The sequence below is a fragment of the Ascaphus truei genome, chromosome 1 (genome assembly GCF_040206685.1).
Source record: "Ascaphus truei isolate aAscTru1 chromosome 1, aAscTru1.hap1, whole genome shotgun sequence".
NCBI lineage: Eukaryota > Metazoa > Chordata > Amphibia > Anura > Ascaphidae > Ascaphus > Ascaphus truei.
Genome location: NC_134483.1, coordinates 270,495,880 through 270,517,804, shown reverse-complemented (window position 1 = coordinate 270,517,804; position 21,925 = coordinate 270,495,880). Strand labels below are relative to the sequence as shown.

The window sequence follows — 21,925 nt, the reverse complement described above, 5'->3', positions numbered from 1 at the left end:
TGGCCACCGTGCAGTCACTGCTCCGGCATGATTGCATGGCAATTTCCAGCCCTCTCCGATCAACCGAACGGAGTATGGATAATTGTTTAAATTGTGTTTTAGTCATTGACTCCAATGGCGGAGAAAGGCAACTTGTGTAACATGCGGTTTTAAAGTCCATTATTGTATCTCCGGTTCGGTGGGTCCCAGCGAGCTGAAACTTGGCCACCATGTAGAGTCCCCTCCGGCATGAGGGTCTGGCAAGTTTTAGCCCGCTCGGCCCAACCGAACGGAATATTTTGATATATATAAAAGATTGTAAATATGCTGTATTTTATGCCTAGCAGAAAGCCCGCGAAAGCTGCTGACCCATATGGTATGTTAATGGTCAGGGGTCGACAGTGTGTCTACACAAAGGCCACTGATCAAAGGCTCATCCCCCCGTTTGTATATACAGGGTGGAGAGAACGCAGGACATGGCCTTTCACATGAAGTGCCATAATTCACACCTTTAGTCAGGTTTCCCCGGCCCAGATCCCCATCTGGCAACTTAGTGACGCAAACTCTTTTGAGTGGGGTTAGGAAAATGGGGGCAGGTACCAAAGTGCTTCCCACGTTAGCTGGCAAAAGGTAATTGGGTACAGATAATTGTGAACCAATATCTGAGACCCAATGTTTGGGATAGAGCCCAAATCCTATATAACTGATTGTCAGCTCTATGCCCAATGTTGTTCGTGACTACATCTGAATGATACCTGATGCCTTGATTATTTGCTAATACGAATCCTGATTACTTCATTGCCCCATTCCCACGTAAGTGTATATATTCTGTGTGCTATTTGTTCAATATTGTGTGTTCACCTTCCCTGAAGGAATAAACTTTCTTTATCATATCACAGTCGCATTCAATTCAACCCAGTTATTTTGGTGTATATTATAACCCTGTAAGCTACCGTGACAGTGGGCACCTCCCGAAGGAGCAACGGGTAATGGGCCTGTGCCTCATGTACCTTGACCCGCGGCTTCAACATGCATCCCTTTGACACAAGAAGCCCGAGCTTTGTTCCCCAAAAGAGAGGTTATAGAGACTAGTTTACTCCTTATGAGAGGGTCAGGGCCTGAAGCCCACGACAGCATCTTCACACAGGAAGACACTGCAGAAGAGACTCGCAGGAGTCAGAGAGTGAGACGCCCTCCCACTAGAGTGGCATATGATTCATTGGGACACCTCACTATGAGTCTCAGCAGCTGTCTCTGAGCAGGTTTGCCTCCATAATAACCATGCTCACTGAAATATTTAATATTGTTTAAAGTTTGCATCAGTTAAGTTGTAGACACTTATATGTATTTTTTATTATATCAATTTGTGTGTGTTATACGTTGTTCCCAAGTGGGGAGGTTGGTTTCTTCACCAGGGGGAGGATGTAGTCAGGTCCCCTTACCTCCTGGGGTGGTGACAAATCACCAAAAAATCTACTCGCCGAACAAAAAAAAAATCTACTCGCCACCTAGTACCACACGTGTGTTGCTTGGGCCAATAGGAGCTCGCCACGATGTTAAATCCACTCGCCCGAGGCGTGCAAATGTATAGGTTTGTCGAACACTATGTATGTATGTAGGTTTGTCGAACACTATGTATGTATGTATGTATGTATATATGTGTGTGTGTGTATATATACAGTGCTCGACAAACCCGGTCGCCCACTCGCCAGGCGCGAACGGAAATTGGCCCATGGCCAGCTTCTTTTTCCCCCTGCTCTGCGCAAATTTAAAAAAAATAAAAATAAATAAATAACAAACAAAAAATTCCTCCTGGCTGATTGGCCAATTGGTCGTGACGCGGAATGGAGCCCTTCTCTGCAGGGGTAAGTAATGGCTTCTCCTCGCGCGGTCCCTGTCTCCTGCCCGCGCTTCCCTCCTCATCCCCTCCAGTCTCTGCTCCTGTCGGGCAGGAGATTACAGCAGGGGATTTCTCCCCCCATACCCCCCCCGGTCCAGCTTGCCCTCCGGTTCCGCTCCTGTCCCTGTGGCTGCTCGTGCGGGGCAGGAGATGACAGCGGGCGATGTTCCCTCCGTCCTGGTTGCCCTACGGTCCCCGCTTTCCCCCAGTGCCAGTGGCTGCTCCCGATGCCAGCAGGGATGTTCCCCTCGGTCCCCGTGGCTGTCTCCGCTTCCCCCCCCTACCCCACAAATTTAAAAAATAAATAACTCCAAAAAAATATCCTCCTGGATGATTGGCCGTGACGCGGAATGGAGCCCTTCTCTGCAGGGGTAAGTAATGGCTGCTCCTCACGCGCGCGGTTCCTGTCCCCCGCTCGCGCTTCCCCTCTCATCCCCTCAGTCTCCGCTCCTGTCCACGTGGCTGCTCGCGCAGGGAAGGAGATGACAGCAGGGGATTTCTCCCACCCCCTCCCGCTTGCCCTCCGGTTCCGCTCCTGTCCCCGTGGCTGCACACCCGGGGCAGGAGATGACAGCGGGGAATGTTCCCCCCTCAAACCCGCTTCCCCTCTGGTCTCCGCTCCTGTCCCCGTGGCTGCGCGGGGCAGGAGATGACAGCAGGAGATTTCCCCCCCTGTCCCGCTTGCCCTCCGGTTCCGCTCCTGTGGCTGCACGCGTGGGGCAGGGGTGTTCCCCTCGGTCCCCGTGGCTGTCTCCGCTTCCCCCCCCTCTCCGCCCCCCCCCCCACAGAGTGTGTGTATGAGAGTGTGTGTGTGTATGTATGAGAGAGAGAGAGAGAGAGAGAGAGAGAGAGAGAGCGTGTAGGACCCAGAGGTACCCCCCAACCCCACCCAGTCAGTCATCCCCCCACCCCACCCAGTCAGTCATCCCCCCACCCCACCCAGTCAGTCATCCCCCCACCCCACCCAGTCAGTCAGTCATCCCCCCACCCAGTCATCCCCCCACCCCACCCAGTCAGTCAGTCATCCCCCCACCCCACCCAGTCAGTCATTCATCCCCCCACCCAGTCACCCCACAGTCACCCTCTCTCCGTCTTTCCCACCCTCACTCACCCTCCCTCTCTCTCTCCCCGTCTCTCACCCTCTCTCCCCGTCTCTCACCCCCTCTCCCCGTCTCTCACCCCCTCTCCCCGTCTCTCACCCCCTCTCCCCGTCTCTCACCCCCTCTCCCCGTCTCTCACCCCCTCTCCCCGTCTCTCACCCCCTCTCCCCGTCTCTCACCCCCTCTCCCCGTCTCTCACCCCCTCTCCCCGTCTCTCACCCCCTCTCTCACCCCCTCTCTCACCCCCTCTCCCCGTCTCTCACCCCCTCTCACCCCCTCTCCCCGTCTCTCACCCCCTCTCCCCGTCTCTCACCCCCTCTCCCCGTCTCTCACCCTCTCTCCGTCTCTCACCCTCTCTCCGTCTCTCACCCTCTCTCCGTCTCTCACCCTCTCTCCGTCTCTCACCCTCTCTCCCTGTCTCTCACCCTCTCTCCCTGTCTCTCACCCTCTCTCCCTGTCTCTCACCCTCTCTCCCTGTCTCTCACCCTCTCTCCCTGTCTCTCACCCTCTCTCCCTGTCTCTCACCCTCTCTCCCTGTCTCTCACCCTCTCTCCCCGTCTCTCACCCTCTCTCCCCGTCTCTCACCCCCTCTCCCCGTCTCTCACCCCGTCTCTCACCCCCTCTCCCCGTCTCTCACCCCCTCTCCCCGTCTCTCACCCCTCTCCCCGTCTCTCACCCTCTCTCCGTCTCTCAGTCTCTCACCCTCTCTCCGTCTCTCTCCGTCTCTCACCCTCTCTCCGTCTCTCACCCTCTCTCCCTGTCTCTCACCCTCTCTCCCTGTCTCTCACCCTCTCTCCCTGTCTCTCACCCTCTCTCCCTGTCTCTCACCCTCTCTCCCTGTCTCTCACCCTCTCTCCCTGTCTCTCACCCTCTCTCCCTGTCTCTCACCCTCTCTCCCTGTCTCTCACCCTCTCTCCCTGTCTCTCACCCTTTCTCCCTGTCTCTCACCCTCTCTCCCCCTCTCCCTGTCTCTCTCCCCCTCTCCCTGTCTCTCACCCTCTCTCCCTGCCTCTCACCCTCTCTCCCTGCCTCTCACCCTCTCTCCCTCTCTCCGTCTCACAATCTGGATATTTTATTTACCCTGTATATCTTAACTGCCCTATACTACACCGAAATAACCTATACTGCTTTCTTCCAGATCTGACTCAAGCTTCACACAGAAGACATCGGAATCCCCCGTAACCCAGAAGACAGGTAGGGAACACATCCCCTCCAATGTATAACATTGCGGGAATGAGGTACCTGGACATTGAGGGTCTGCGGATCAGGTAAGATCCCAGGTGGGATTGCTGCTTTAAATATTGTGAAGCGGGGGCATCCAGGCAGTAGTTAAGGGGTGCAGGAAACTAGTCATTCACATCTGGATTTTTTTTCTAGATTCGACATTTATATACACACACACACACACACACACACACACACAAAAACAAAACAAGGACTAATTGTAGTATAATGTAATACAATAAATAAACTTATGTCAAAAACGAATGTTCTTACTAGGAATTTATTTCATTTATGTTTTTTTTTAAATGCGGGGCTGGGGGCGGGATTGGGGGCGGGATTAGAGGCGGGACTAGGTGGCGAGTAGATTTTTTGGTTCGGCGAGTAGATTTTTGGGTGATTTGTCAAGCACTATATATATACAATACGTATTATGCGTTCTATGGCTGAGTGCTTTCAGCATTTATATACTGTCTTTTTTGTTTGTGCAAATTATTATGCTTTGATGCACGATTTCACTTTTTATGTATGCTGGTGCATTACAGTGTGTCAGATACCTCAGGTCCCTTTTAGTCAAGAGCCACCTGTAGCAATGTTTGCTGAGAGTGTGACACAGCATGTATTCTAATTTATTACCAGTTTCTCTATTTGACATTGTCTGCATTATGTATTTTTGTTGGTTTTTTAAGGTGTCGCTTCCTGACATGATGCATAGAGTCATTATTGCATTATCATTTCTTACACTATGCATTAGGCGTTATATGGCTCAGTGCTTTCAGCATTTATATATTGTCCTAGATTCCAGTCAGCCACGTCATCCACACGTGTGTATATATGTTTTAATCCCTCACATTTTTTTGCACATTTATGGTGAGCACATCAGGTGTTTCACATGTTTCGCTTAACTTGCAGTTACAATGTGTATTTTGCACGTCCCTGAAATAGTTAATCTATCCAGGTATCAGCTCCAGATCAGTTTAGCCCATGCGCACTCTCTCCGGTTATCCAAGATATCGCTGGGTCTGGCAGACTTATGTAGTCTCTCAGCAGTAACATTATGCAATTCCTGAGCCTTTTTGCGCATGCCTAAACACATATCAGGTAAACAAATATAGAGTTAATATATTCAAAATGGATGCTCTTTACCTGCTGATACTGTGGATGCATGTCACATAGGCAGGTGAGGCTTATTAACTGTGATTGGTTTTGTTGAATTGCACTGGGGTTTGGGGTATATATATATATATATGTATTGTGCACTGCATTCAATTGCACCACCTTGAGAAAGGTCCCACTGGGGGACCGAAACGTCGGTTTTTGTGTCTTCTATCAAATATAGAACATTTTTGATTTACTTACCTGCGTGCTGTCCCTTGATGTCGTGTTGCAACCGGTATCGTATGGTCTGTTATTGCTTTATGGGATAAGCACCAAAACTTATTTACTTGCATATGGTGTGCCGGCTGTGCATTGGATTCTACATTTCTATGGTATGAGCATAGGCACCCAGGAACACTATTGAACTCCTGTCTCAGCTGACACACTGAGCAGAAGAATTGACTGACTTTAATTTTGATTTGTGGCTTTTATCAAAGGTGCGAATTTATCAATTTGATGACGTGGCTGGAATTTTTTCTAATCTATCAGAGACAGTAAGTTACAGTGACGCTGAAATTGCCCAAATCAGATACACTGAGGATATTGATGCGGTTTTTGGACCTGATAAAGCGGTAGATATATATAATGATACCATTAAATTAAAGAAAAAAGAGGTAGATGCTTATCTACACGGTGTGACCTTATCACATTACCATAGAGAAAAATTACTACCAAGAGGTTTCCGCATAAAAAATCAACCCACAATTGGTAGAGGGGATCCTGAGTTTCTTAAAAAATGGATAGGCATATTGAACAAATGCTCCTTTGATTTAATGATTTTGGTAATAGAGCAATCCAGTAAGGAACTTATTAAAATAAGAACAGAAATAGACACAATTTCTACCAAATACGGGGATACTCTTAGCATAGATACATCCACAGATTGGGTTGATAAGATTCAGGTAAACATAGACGCATATCGTGAGAACATTATTAAATATAAAAAAGAAAAATTAAAGGTTGTCAAGGCAGATTACAAGGAAAGACGTGTTTATAGATGGTTACTGGGGATCAGTGAAAATACGCAGATTACACAACGCAATAGACGCTTTTTCAACAAATCTAAGAAAGCAGGCGCAACTGACAGCACCTATAACACAAGTGATACTGATTACTCTGATAACCCTGATAACACACTAGCTGAACCTTTTTTAGGGCAGGGCAAGCCTCCCCTTCCCAAACGTTTACCCAACGCAGAGGGAAGACAAGAAGAGGGGGGCGGAAGCGGCAGATATCAACTGCGACAGACAAAAACAAGAGGAGGGAACAAGGGCAACCAGCAGAAAACATAATATTTAACATGTCTAACTATACCCTCAACCCCGCTGAAATAAGTCTTTTGAATAAAGGTCTATCATTTGTTCCTACCCATAGACAGGACCCTTTCAAATGGGAGGTTGACCTATATAAACTAAACCGTCAACTTAAGCTCAGAGACTATTTCAGCAGGATACCAGGGACAGACGATAGCTCAATGGCCAACACTGACATATCTAGCTCATTCAGACCACAGAGTACATTTGACCCCCAAACGCATAACTACAATATCCTCACCTTTATGAGTCTAGTGGAAAATGAGACCAGGCCAAAAATAAAGAACTACCCCACCAGTTTCTCCAATTTGACTAAAGTGGAATACTTAGCTCTAAAGTCCCTACAGGGCAATAAGGATATTATCATTAGGTCAGCTGATAAGGGTGGGGGTATTGTGGTTATGCCTTACGCCTACTATCGGGGGGAAATACTCAGACAACTGGGGACAGCTTCCCAATATAAATGTTTGGGGTCAGATCCCACGGCATCTTATAAAAAAGAGATTGATTCGGTCATAGATCTGGGCATTACCAACAATTGGATCTCTGAAACTATTGGGAATTTTCTAAAACAACCATTCCCCATCATCCCTGTTATCTATATCTTACCTAAGATACACAAATCCATAACTGCACCCCCAGGTAGACCGATTATATCGGCACGTGGCTCATTGACACATTCTATTTCAAAGTACGTTGACTATTTTCTACAGCCCATGGTCACCAGGATGCAATCTTTTGTGAAAGATACCACTGATTTTATTAATCAGCTCAGTACCTTATCAGGTATTACAAGCAATACCATACTGGTGACCATGGACGTAGCTAGTCTATACACAAATATCACACATGAAGAAGGCATTGAGGCTAGCAGATGTCATTTTGCGCAATTCACCAATCATCAGGGCCCTCCTCCTGATTTCTTGTTACTATTAATGCACATTATTCTCAATAAAAACTATTTTAAATTCGAAAATAAATTCTACTTACAGTTGATGGGCACTGCGATGGGGTCCAACATGGCCCCATCATATGCTAATTTATTCATGGATACATATGAGCAGAAGCATATCATGAATAATAACACATTCAAAAATAATATTACCAAATATTTGCGTTATATAGATGACCTGTTCTTTATCTGGGATGGCACAGAAAGAGATCTATTATTGTTTGTAGATCAACTTAACACAATACCCTCTACCATCCGCTTCACTGTTAATTTCAGCAAAGAAGAGGTGTCTTTTCTCGACACAATTGTCTATAAATCCAATGGATCGCTAGCCACTAAACTTTATAAAAAACCAACAGATAAAAATACTCTCTTATCAGCAACCAGCCATCATCCAGGCGCATTGAAGAGAGGCTTGCCATATTCGCAATTTCTGCGTGCAATACGGATCACAAGTGACCAATCACAGCTGGACGAGGCGCTAATAGAGATGAAAGAAAAGTTCCTGATGCGGGGATATGCATATAATGATGTCTCTCTTGCCTTGGAGCAGGCCAAAAGTGTGGACAGAAGCAGGTTGCTGACACCCAAAGACCAAAAGACTGACGATAACCGGTTCAACATTAGAAGCACCTTCAGTACGGCATCTGGCTTCATCAAGAGGTGCATACGTAAGCATAGCCACATCTTGACCAATGACAAAGTGATTGGCAACAACTTTATCAAACCACCCAGATTCTGCTATCAAAGGGGCCGAAACCTGGGCGACTACCTTACAAAAGCAGATCCTACCGCCAAGTATGCTGCAAAACCAATGTGGCTATCCAGACCAGCAGGCGTGTATAAATGTCACGGTTGCATCAACTGCCAGTACTTGATATTGGGGAATTCCTATCCACACCCTCACACTGGCATCCGCCAGAAGATCAAGGATACAATGAATTGTGAATCCAAATACGTTGTATATTTTATACAATGCCCATGTGGCCTTTATTACGTGGGAAAGACAATGAGGATGCTTAAAGAGAGATTAGCCCTACATCGTTCTGCCATACGGAAGGCACTGGCTGATACTGAAAACAAGGAGGATTTGTCACATCAACCAGTAGCAAGACATTACAAAGAGAAGAGGCATGGGCTCGCCACCTTGCGTTGTATGCCAATTGCCCAGGCACGGACTTCGGGGAGAGGAGGGAATCGCAACAGGACACTACTACAGCTTGAAGCCAGACTCATCTACAGTTTGGGCACATTGAGCCCACGGGGTCTAAATGAGGACTTCAGATTAAGCTGTTTCCTGTAATCTCCGCACCTGGCCCATTGAGCTGCCTGCTGATACTAGGATTCATCTTTAACAGCAAAACCAGCGCATACTGCCTTGGGGTGTCAGCCAGTTAGCCACATTTCCTCCATCATGTCTGGCACCTTAGGTCCCTTGCAGTCAAGATCCACCTGTGGCAATGTTTGCTGAGAGCGAGTCACACAGCATTTATCACTAGTTTCTCCATGTGACAGTGTCTGCATTATGTGTTTATGTTGGTATTTAAGGTGTCGCTCCCTGAAAAGATAAATAGTCATCAATGCATTATCATTTCTTACAATACGCATTATGCGTTCTATGGCTGAGTGCTTTCAGCATTTATATACTGTCTTTTTTGTTTGTGCAAATTATTATGCTTTGATGCACGATTTCACTTTTTATGTATGCTGGTGCATTACAGTGTGTCAGATACCTCAGGTCCCTTTTAGTCAAGAGCCACCTGTAGCAATGTTTGCTGAGAGTGTGACACAGCATGTATTCTAATTTATTACCAGTTTCTCTATTTGACATTGTCTGCATTATGTATTTTTGTTGGTTTTTTAAGGTGTCGCTTCCTGACATGATGCATAGAGTCATTATTGCATTATCATTTCTTACACTATGCATTAGGCGTTATATGGCTCAGTGCTTTCAGCATTTATATATTGTCCTAGATTCCAGTCAGCCACGTCATCCACACGTGTGTATATATGTTTTAATCCCTCACATTTTTTTGCACATTTATGGTGAGCACATCAGGTGTTTCACATGTTTCGCTTAACTTGCAGTTACAATGTGTATTTTGCACGTCCCTGAAATAGTTAATCTATCCAGGTATCAGCTCCAGATCAGTTTAGCCCATGCGCACTCTCTCCGGTTATCCAAGATATCGCTGGGTCTGGCAGACTTATGTAGTCTCTCAGCAGTAACATTATGCAATTCCTGAGCCTTTTTGCGCATGCCTAAACACATATCAGGTAAACAAATATAGAGTTAATATATTCAAAATGGATGCTCTTTACCTGCTGATACTGTGGATGCATGTCACATAGGCAGGTGAGGCTAATTAACTGTGATTGGTTTTGTTGAATTGCACTGGGGTTTGGGGTATATATATGTATTGTGCACTGCATTCAATTGCACCACCTTGAGAAAGGTCCCACTGGGGGACCGAAACGTCGGTTTTTGTGTCTTCTATCAAATATAGAACATTTTTGATTTACTTACCTGCGTGCTGTCCCTTGATGTCGTGTTGCAACCGGTATCGTATGGTATATATATATATATATATATATATATATATATATACACACACACACACACACACACACACACACACACACACACACACACACACACACACACACACACACACTGTTCGACAAACCTATACATTTGCTCGCCCCAGGCGAGTGGATTTAACCCCCGGGCGAGTAAGCATTGGCCCAAGCAGCACACGTTTGGTACTAGGTGGCGAATAGATTTTTTTTGTTGGGCGAGTAGATTTTTTGGTTATTTGTCAACCACTGTGTGTATATACAGTATATATATATATATATATATATATAAATAAAATCAGAGACTAACAGTGAGACCCTCCAGTGGGAGTTCACCCCACGCGGTGGATTGGATGCGCTTGGAGCAGCGGCTTTGTGGAGACTTCCGTCGTGGAATCAGACGGATCCTTGGTTGTTCAGTGGTACCTGGGTACAGGAGTGCCCAGGGAGGTATCTATAATATGCACCAACGGCCATACACACAGTGGGTAGTGCTACTCCACACACTTTGGGTGGACTTGATTCTGCGGACACCTCAGAACTTTGGGGGGTTCCACCAGGGTGGTGTTATTGTATTGTGGGGGTATGCGTATGTGTATGTCAGTAAATATAAGTTGGGGATACCTGTGTGTGTCTATTTACTGCCAGTATTGTTCCTGGGAAGGGGTTATCCAGCTGAGCTAGGATCCCTTCCAGGTGGAGGCGCTGTCGCCAGATGGAACAGGACCACCCCAGGCTCCCAGTGGCGGAGGATCAGGCCTCCTGTACGTCAGACAGGTATCCAGCGCACCTAGTTCCCTTAGACACAGGGAAAGGGGCTACACAAGCATAAAGAAAGCACCTCAGTAACCCACTACAAATCTCAAAAATGAATTCAGAATACGGACCGTTTGTTTACATTATGCTGATCTGCATTTTTAAATGTCAATTTGTATTTATTTATTATTTCACTGTTTTAATGTGTGTGGATGGCAGCGGCCATTTTAATTTCCCTGGTATGCAAACCAAACCCAGAATGCAACCAGAAAATTGACCAAGAGTGACATTGATGCAAAGAAAGGAAACATTTATTTTTACGGTGGTTACAGGGGAATGCTGCTTTAAATGGTTTCACCTTAAACTTTAAATAAGTTTAAGTCATAAAATATATTTTAAGGTGCATGAGGATATTGAACGAAAAGACAAAATCAACCACCGCTCTTACAAATTCTGGACAAAACGAAAATAATTTGTGTCACTTTACTGACCTATACTGTACAAAGATTTTAGCTGAACAAGCAGTCAATATTTAGTCCAAATGGAGCATATCTGAAAAAAGCTTACTACATTTGCTCCCTTTACCTTTTCGCTTAATTGTTCCTGTTGCTCTTTTCTTACAAGCTTTTGATGTTGGTCCATTTCATCTTCTGGCACTAGAGGATAAAAATAGAAAAGAGGTGGGTATTACCAGCCTGTTCATAGCTATAAATACATTGAGCAAAATTGTGGGTAAAAAAACAGAAAATGAATTAATACAATGTTTTTGCAACGTACAAGTTATCTTTTGACATCATTGGATACCGTGAGGTCTCCAATGGCCACACTAGAAGCAACTCTCAATTTCATGGTTCCAGATATATTTACATTGCCCATACATGACGTTCCATTGACACGGGAGAGATGGTCACAGCACCTTGTAGCCAGTCAGTATTTGTATACATACATTGTATACAGGTGTTAAAGAAGAAGAAAAAAAAAAGACCCTCCTTTACCCCATGCACATTGAATTCTTCCATGCTCTTTAGGATCAATTAATTCCTAGAACTTATTCAATTTTTATAATCTAGTAAGGCAATGCCCAACCATTAAAAAAAAAAAATAGGGTTGCGCATGCGCGACAACGGACTGAATGGACGCTTAAGTTCATAGCTCCGTTCTCAGCCGACAAGAAATAAATAATAAATGCACTAAAACCTACCCGATTTTCACCAAAATCTCACATACAACTCCCGGATACCCTCAGGATGTCGAAGGGGACATGCTCAAAGCGCCCCTCCACGGTACTGACTGATTACTTTGGAAAGGGAGAACAGGCGCGCGCCAAAAGTCATGAGGGCCCCCCGCCAAGCGGATCAGACTCGGAGGAAGAAGGGGAAAATGATCGCGGGAACCAGATTATGCGAAGACGGGACATGCAAGAGTTCTGCACCGACATCAAAAAATGCCTACAATCGGAGGTGGCTGCCTTGCAAGCAGACATTGGCAGTATTGGAGCCCGCACGGACTCCCTTGAAAAGAAGCTAGACTCAACCATCAAGTCCCTCCATAAAACGTACTGGCAACTGTCTCAAGTCAAAGACACCATCCGCGACCTCCTAGACAAACAGGAGGACTCAGAGAACCGGAAGCGACGCAACAATGTTAGGATAAGGGGGGTCTCAGAGGAAGAGCCCGATCCGGAAGACTTCGTGGGTCGGTGGCTGACCCAGCTTATGCCTGACAAATCGACACAGAAGCTTCAACTAGATCGCTGCCACAGAGCCTTAAGATCCAGGCCACAGCAGGGAGACCCCCCGAGAGACATTATTGCTCGCTTCCATTATTTCAAAATAAAGGAATCCTTTTGTCAAATGACTCGTAACAACCCCACATTCGAATCACACAAAATCCAGGTATTTCAGGATATCTCCCCCACCACCCTGCTGAAAAGGAAGCAACTTACCCCAATCACAAAAATCCTCAGCGGAGGAGCTGGATGTAAGATCAGGAAGGGGGGGCAGAGGAACAGGGGAGCTGGCAACAGGGAGGGAGGTGGAAGATGAGGAAGGGGCTTGAGGAAGGGGCTTAAGGGTAGAGAGAAGAGGATTAAAAGGAAGTGAGGGTAGAAGGACCCAGAGAAAGAGAGGGATGCATAGACATAGCAAGGTGGTGGACAGCACTGGAGGCAAAGCTCAGAGGGGACAGGGACACACCATAAAGACATGAGGGGGATCAAGGGCATAACACAGGGCAAGAATAGGAGCAGCTGTTCCAAGTGGCACGATAGTTTGGAGTTGAAGGGGAGGCAGGGTCACATTGATGTAATTAACGTTAATAGGTTAGGTTTGTGCATTAGAGGTTTTTCATTGACTTGTTGATACCTGAAAATATTTACCAATACAGTTTGGACTAATAAAGTTATTGGTTTGTCGGCTGGGACGGCGGTCCCAAAGTCGCCGTGCGTGTCTACTCTTGGGCTGGGGCAGTTGCCCTAGATCCTGAGGAAGTCCTGGGGAAGAGGTGGATCAAGACGGCCCTGCGGAGGAGGCAGAAGACAGAAGGCGAGATCCAGGGATCCACCAACCCACAGGCAAGGGAGAGAAAGTGGTTCCATGCCACCGACTACTCTCCCACACTGATGTTTGTGTTTTATGTGTTCTTTTTTCCCTCTGTGTCCCATGTACCCGATGTGTCTACCCCACCCCACACTGTCTCCTACACAAGTGGTCCTCCGCTGACGCCCCGCAAAGAGCAGAGTACTGCAGAGGAACAGAAACGGCCCCGTAGAGGTCCGACATATCAGAATGTAGCATTCGGAGCACAAGGTCAGTACCCAGCACCATCATGCCTTTAACTTTTATATCGCACAACACTAAGGGTCTAAACTCCCCATGTAAACGTAAGCTAGCACTCACCGACTACAAAAAAAAGGGGGCAGACTTTATACTACTCCAGGAAACACACTTCGGCACCACTAGTTCTCCTAAATACTTTGACAAGCAGTATAAACAGGTATTTCTATCCTCTGCTACAGAAAAAAAGTGGGGGGTAGCAATCCTGATCCATAATAGGGTAGGATTAGTGGTGGATAAAGTGAAAAAGGATCAGGACGGCAGATTCTTGATGCTCATAGGATCCATAAATGCACAACCAATAACAGTAGCAACGATATATGCCCCAAGTGCTCATGAGTCAGACTTCTTTACGAGGACGTTCGACGTTCTGAAATTTTTTAGCAAAGAGGCTATAATCCTGGGAGATTTCAATACGGCTATGAATGCAGCCCTGGACAGGTCAGGTCCCCATAGTCATAAATCCAAAACACGACCTTCAGCGCTAAAACAAGGATTAAAGGACCTACAACTAATAGCTGCATGGAGGGAGACACACCCGCTAGAAAGGCTATACACTTTCTACTCACATCCCCATGACTCATTTAGCAGAATCGATTACTTTTTTGTATCTAGTAGACTGGTCCCCGCGATCACCCATTCTGGGATCCATGATATTTCATGGTCTGATCACGCACCGATCGAGCTAAGGTGCACTCAGATAGGGCTGGAAAGGCCACGAGCAAATTGGAAATTAAATGATTCCCTTCTAAAGATCCCCGATTTGGAAAGAAAGATCAAAGAGGCGATCAAGTACTTCTTTAGTGAAAATAAAGGTAGCGTTGACTCACATATAACCCTCTGGGAGGCACATAAAGCAACACTGAGGGGGGTTTTGATTAGTATAGCGGCCCAAAAGAAAAAAGAAAGCAACGCAAAAATTATTAAAGAACAAGCAGAGTTAAAGCAGCTTTGGGAACAACATAGACGAACACCAAATGCGGTGACTCTACAGCAAATTAAAGACACTCAGATTAAACTGAACCTACTCCTCACCTCCCAGGCCGAGAAATCGTTAAGTTGGTCAAAGAGAAGATTCTTTGAAAAAGCAAACAAACCAGATACCTTGCTGGCTAACATGATTAACTCCAAAACAAATAATTATAACATACAAGCCTTGCGGCGGGAAACAGGGGGGGGGGGGGGAGGGGGTCACGGCCAATCCCAAGCAAATTGTAGGGGAATTTAAAGCCTTCTACGCAAAATTATACGATGGGGAAAAGGTTGCCCGATCTACTGGGACAACGGAGGCCCTACGGAGTTTCCTGAAAAACGCAAACATACCCGGTTTGAGCAGGTCAGATAGAGAGGTGATAGGTAGAGATTTCACAATGGAGGAATTATCAGAGGTTATTAAAAACCTGAAACCCTCTAAAGCCTCGGGTCCCGACGGATACTCGAATCTTTATTACAAAAAGTTCAGGAAACAATTGTCCCCATATCTCCTCCGTATGTTTAATCAAGTGCTGAACGGGTCCCCATTCCCTAGCCAGATGCTCCAAGCGTCCATTTCAGTAATACATAAGACAGGGAAAGACCCCCAGGACTGTAAAAGCTACAGACCTATATCCCTGATTAATTCGGACATCAAAATTTATGCCAAATTATTGGCCAATAGATTGAGTCTCATCCTACCCAGACTAGTGCACCCAGATCAAGTCGGATTTATCCAGGGTCGACAGCATCTGCTAATACCCGACGAATCATTGATCTGATAGAGATAGCCAATTCCAAATCTATACCAGTTATGGCGCTTAGTCTGGATGCGGAAAAAGCGTTTGATAGGATAGACTGGCCATATCTGGAAGCCACGCTTGGGGCGTTTGGCATGGGAGACAAATTGATAAAAGCTATATTCGCTCTCTACTCAGCCCCGTCGGCAAGGGTTACCCATCAGGGATTCGCTTCGGATCCCTTCCAAATTAAGAGCGGAACGAGACAGGGATGCCCGCTCTCCCCCCTCCTCTTTGCACTGTGTATGGAGCCGCTGGCGGCCCAGATACGGGATAACAAAGACATCACAGGTATTGATATCGGAAACCAGTCGCATAAGGTGGCACTATATGCGGATGATGTATTCCTGACAATATCCAGGCCCCTTACCTCTCTACCAAACCTGTTCGATCTGTTGGGGCGTTTCAATAGGGTCTCCGGGTTCAAAATTAATCAGAGCAAATCGGAGGCTATTAACATAAATCTCCCCAAGCATGTTGAAAAGCTAATTGCCATAAACTTCAACTTCCGCTGGCAACAACACCAAATTAAATATCTAGGGGTTAATATCACCCAGACATATAGCACAATTTATCAGGCAAACTATCCACGACTGATGCGGACTGTGAGAGAGGACATCAAAAGGTGGGCTAAACATAAAATCTCATGGATTGGCAAAATCCACTGCGTTAAAATGAATTTGCTCCCTCGCCTACTGTATCTTTTCCAAACCCTACCAGTGCCAATAGGCTTGAAGGACACTCTCTCAATCCAAGCCGAGATAGATAAATTTATCTGGGGAGGAAAGAAGGCGAGGGTGAGCAAACAAATAATGCGCAAACAAACGGGGGCGGGAGGGCTAGCGGTACCTTGTTTGTTGTCCTATTACAAGGCGGCCCAATTATGTCAAATTGTGCAGTGGCACACTAACCCAGACTCTAAAAGATGGGTCGCGTTAGAACAAGAGGCACGTTCCCCATTAGACCTGGAGCATTTGATTTGGTACCCCAAAAAGGTGCGTAGAGGCACCAAACTGCCGCTATCCTCGATGACCAACTCGCTCTCGATATGGGAGGGTACTTGGCTCAAATGCGCACTGACTAGCAGGGCGTCGGGTATGACGCCATTATGGAACAACCCACTCTTTGCTCCGGGCCAGTCCAGTACGGAATTCACTATCTGGAAACTAAAAAACATTAAGAGGTTGATAGATCTGGAGGGGAGACAAGGCATACAAATATTCGAAATAATTAAATCTGACCATAATATCCCGAATGCCAAGATCTTTAGATACCTCCAGATCAGGGCGTTCTATCAAAAAGTTCAGCCACAGACCCCCATGACAAATTTCAAAAAGCTCTGTCGATCAGGGACATCCATGGCGGGACTCACATCGCAGATGTACAAAGAGGTAACCGGGTCTAGCACGACAGTGACGGACAAAACAAGATACATGACTAAATGGGAGACAGACCTAGGAGAGGAATTAGAGGTTGAGGAATGGACAAAAATAGTGACGGCGACCTCCAAAAGTTCTATATGCACAACCTTAAGGGAGAACGCATATAAGGTAATGATGCGATGGTACCACACTCCCACAAAACTAGTTAAATTCCTGCCCAGTTACTCCCCATTGTGTCCGAGACAATGTGGACAGCAGGCAGATCTGTTACACATGCTGTGGTCATGCCCCAAAATCGTCCCAGTCTGGGACTCAATTAAAGACTGGTTGAATAAGATTACAGGTAAACCCGTCCCATTAGACCCATGGCTGTTCCTCCTGAACAGACCAGCAGATGGGTTCACCAAAGGAGAAAACAAACTGATAGCTCACTTTGCTATGGCGGTTAGGGGGGAGATCGCAGCACGATGGAAACAGAATACAATCCCTCCAATTACAAACATTAGAAATCGAATTTGGTCAGATTGCCAGATGGAGAAGTTGACAAGTTTGGTCAACGACACTGGTGAAAATTTTCAAAAAGTCTGGCTACCGTGGTTAGCCCAAACAGACATCCCGGGAGTAGAACGGACCACAATTTGGCTTTAATAGGAGAAAATGCGTTTTCTCATGAGGGAGCGCCCAAGAGCGGCACCCAAGACATACATAGCTAACCCCCCCCCCCCCGAGACCCCCAGGTAGGACTTATAAGAGAGCGAATAGGGCCTAGAGGCTGTTATGCGGCTGTCCTACGGGGCACGCAATGATTCCCCAGACGCAGAGAACCAGCGAAGGTGAGGCAGAGGCGGAACCACAAGAGGAGAAACTTACCCCGCACCCCCATCCCCCCCTTTGTTCTCCCCTTCCACCCCCTGGCCAGAAGCCCCCCCTGTTCGTCTGTCCGTTTACCCAGTCTGTCTGTAGGTGTCTAATCGCTCACAAACGGGAATAGCACATACAGTAAGCCGAACCTGTACTTTGCCGTTACCATACTCACTGTATGTATATTATTATCTGAACAAAATAAAAAAATTTAAGTTGGGAAAAAAAAAAAAAATGAATGAATCCATAATTGTAAAAATTATAATACTTTATTTGCCTCTTGATGACCCAAGGTAAAAAATAAAACAAGTCCGGAGCCCGATGGCCGACTGTAATCCACTCCAACCTGTCCAAACACTAACAATTCCCATCCTTGATTGAAACCATTGTGTACCCAGTTGCTTGAAGACTCCTTTTTCTTTGTCTCTAAATTTTTCATCATTTATTATTTTCTTTGTACAGTAACTGGAGTCATTCACATGTCCTCTCCCAGCCGACGACTGAGGTGGTATGGGAGAGTGTGGCCCTTTTATGGAGACTGTCACCAATCATATTGCTTGCTTTACCACATTTGCAACCTTTACTTATGACGTCCCACATCTTTGGACTTCTTTCCCCAATGTGATGTAAGAGAGATGTGGCTACCACTCATATAAAGGAATCGATAATGTCGTGTGGGAAAAAAACAGGGGAGGGGAGGATGGAGTTACTAACCCTTGTAGCAAACAAGGTGTTAAGGCATTGTCAAACAATGACTTACATTACTAGTCTCGTTACTATGCATGAGGGGGGAAGTAAGCAGTGTAGGTGTGTACTTGTTAAACCACTTAATTGCCTGAAGGTCTGCCTTTGCCATGTATTTGAAGAACATCAGGTATCTCAAATGACTTTTCTGCCATAGGGTAATAATGGTTATATTAAGGAATCATTATTGAATCATTAATATTATACAAATAATCATTTATATTACATTACCCTATGGTAAACCTATATTGTATTTGCATGTGATTTTTTTGATATTACTGTATTTAGGGAACTTAAATTGTGACTGTCGCCGTTTCCCTGCATTACTGACAAAAGAAACAAGATGCAAATTAGGTCATTATGGCTGATTTTAACAAATGTTGGTGAATCTGGAACGGAAGAATTAAAAAAAATGATATTGTTACAACACAATTACTGATAAATGGGTAAGATGAGATCAGGTAATTTACCCAATATAACACAGAGTGAGTGTGAGGGTGGTAAGTACATGGAACCCCTCTAATGCCAGGAGACCAGCAACGCATTGCAGATCAATTGGTTACTGTCCAACTGCCACACGAGTGGTTAACCATAATGCCATTATGGGGTATTACAATTACTTACTAAATTAACACAAGCATGAATTTCTGTCCTGCACGCCTCCACATTGGCAATTTATACTTGTGACGAGTATCTGTAGGGCCTTACCCGTACGAGAGCTGTTGGATCGCGATACAGGAGATGAAGGAATCCATGGAATCACAAGGGAAATGATCAAAGTAAGAACAGCTAGGACCAAGAAAAACCTCCCCGCCCAAAGAACAAGCTCTTTCACATCTGTAAAATAAAACACAAAAAGGGCTTATGATTTATGTTATAAAACACATACTACTATTGTCACAGAAATGATTCAGCACATTAGGCCCCATTGATAGCTTTAAGTACAAATAGCTGAAGACATTCATCTTATCACATTACAGAACTATGTGTTATCACCATTTGCATAGATTCTTTAGAAGATCTGGAGGGAATATAAGTCGAAATCACCCCAAAAAATAAATATAATAGTGCACACGTGTATGTGTGACTCTAAATGGTCTTGGCTCTTAAGGTATCCCCCTTACAATATGTAAGTTCCAATAAAGCATATCCCAAAACTGTGGCAGTGTGTGTCAGGACCATGAAGACAGTGTCCGGTGGAGCAGTCATGGAGGCGTACCAGTGGGACCGGAGAGACGCGGTGTATCGGAGAAGAGCTGGAGCTGCCATTGCCTAGTGTACAGGTGACCACTTAGGGTGATGATTTAATTGAGGTCTGCTAACCAGCGGAGCACTATTACACTTAACCCCCAGAACCCGTGAGAATCTCCTAGCCCTGCTAATATGCAGGGGAATCAACACCTGTAGGTCTGTTTATCAAATGATCCCTAACTCTCTGAATCCCAAGGTGACGGAAGCTAATACATCTGATGAAAAGCTGCGGTTTCTTACCACATGGTTCGCTTTGGGACACTAAGCGACAGGTATTTTTTCAGTGTGCTATATCAGTAGAGTTACAGAGAAGAACTTGACACACTAATGTTGTTCAACACTTATGAACTTCTAGTAATTTTTTATTGACAATCTAAACAGTATACAGTTTTTCTAGTTCACGTGAGTTTGAATTTCTATAGTGCTTATTGCGGGCAGGACACTTATGACCTACTATCAACATTCTAGTCCCTCAATTACTAAGGGGTTCTATAATACACTGTATTGTCTTATTGCGCCAAATGCATTTTCTATCATATGATATCTATTTTTGTGTTAAAACCAGCATTGGGGCTGCATATATAAGACACTTTCTGACCACATTGTTTCTGCGCACTTGATATATTCCAATACATATATATGTACTTGATAAGTGTCTGAATATTCCCTAAATACTCATCAATCCATTCACGTTTGATTATTAGTCACCAATCCACTTTTGCATTTCTGTGGAAGCACCGTTCCAATATAACTTTTTGGGTGTTTTTTTGGGTGTTTATCACCATTTGTAGCCTTTTAGGTGCTGTAGAAATAGCCTTGTTTGTGTACAACACCTGACTTGAGAATAGGAATCACACCTTGAACATTTTAGTTGTCACACAATTTCCCGTCAGGCCCATTGGCTCCTCCTGCTCAGCTATAAAATGTTCCATGTTCCTGATCTCAATAAAACTAGTAATAAATTAGAATATTGTATCTATACAGGGCAAATTTAATGAATGCATTTCTGTGCACATCAGAAAAATACAAGTTCATGCTCTTCTGCACTTTCAGCACCGGAAGACACCTTACAGCACATTAAGTGTTGTGGGGAGCAGGTCAGTTGAAGGTAGTTTCATTCCTAGGAATACATATCAAGGCAGACATGTTGCACAATTGTGAGCTTGATGTTTTAAACATATGCCCCAATTCTTACAATTTCCATGACAATGATTAATACTACCTGCCTATTCTCTCCAAGTCCCTGCCCTTCCCGGACCCTCTAACCCTTTTTTTCTGCTGTGTTTCCAAGCAGTAGGCAATAAATGAAAGGAGTATAGCATGGGTTGTATTGAAGGAAGGTGCAGCAGTGGGGGCTTGGAAGAGTCACCCCTAGCAGGAAACCGGGAAAGAATATCACATTAAAAGTGAATTCCTTTTGAAGGTCACAACCTTGCAGATGAGAGCTGCATCTAAGCAACAGTTGTTCCACTTCTTCAGTATTTAACTGTCCTACGCTGCATTAATTTCAACTGTATTACATATGATAGAATATCACACGTGAAAAGGTAATGGGGAACAAAAGAGGCACACTGATCAAACAACACCCCAGATAGCATTATGTCAACATCACTGTAAAGTACATTTAAACATGGAATTGTAGAAAGAAAAGAAAGTATAGAAATGACAACCGCAAATATATGCATTTTTAGATGGCTAATTTTTAGTTATTACCGAAGCAGCCATTTCTTACACATCCTAAAAAGTTTCCAAAAGTTTCTATGGTCTGTTGCATCGTGCTCTGCGGTCTGTGGAGAGAGGCAGAGATTGCGATGGGGGGGGGCATGGCGGGGTTTTTGCATGGGCGTGGCCATTACCTCACGCCGCTGGTTCACCCTCATTGGCTGAACCGCAAGTTACAAATACAATTTTGTTGTATTTGGAAAAACCAGTTGTAGAGCGTGGCTGCCAAATGAGCGCCAATGTACCTAGTGGGTCCAGCCCCATTGAGGGGTGGTACTTGTTCGTACAGCGCACGCCGAGCCGTGCGCTGTAGAATGCACTGGGACAGCAGCCAAACCCAGCAAAGTCCATGGACTCAACTTTTACTACTGTATCTGCAATTCTCTTTTGAGATTAATTATGT

General features: G+C 45.2%; 1 protein-coding gene across 4 annotated transcripts in view; it reads right to left on the bottom strand.

Moving 5' to 3' along the window:
* The window catches only part of UBXN8 (UBX domain protein 8), a 65,076-nt gene that overhangs the window by 37,045 nt on the left and 6,106 nt on the right, over window positions 1-21,925 (bottom strand). For all 4 annotated transcript variants that reach the window (XR_012802128.1, XR_012802129.1, XM_075603932.1 and 1 more), the window contains exons 2-3: window positions 19,258-19,386; window positions 11,542-11,612 (exon numbers count right to left, since the gene is read on the bottom strand). Coding sequence is in view for 2 of the 4 variants with exons in the window: in XM_075603932.1 (XP_075460047.1) it covers window positions 11,542-11,612; window positions 19,258-19,386 (200 nt within the window). In the remaining 2 variants the exon portion in view is untranslated. The remainder of the gene's footprint in view (window positions 1-11,541; window positions 11,613-19,257; window positions 19,387-21,925) is intronic.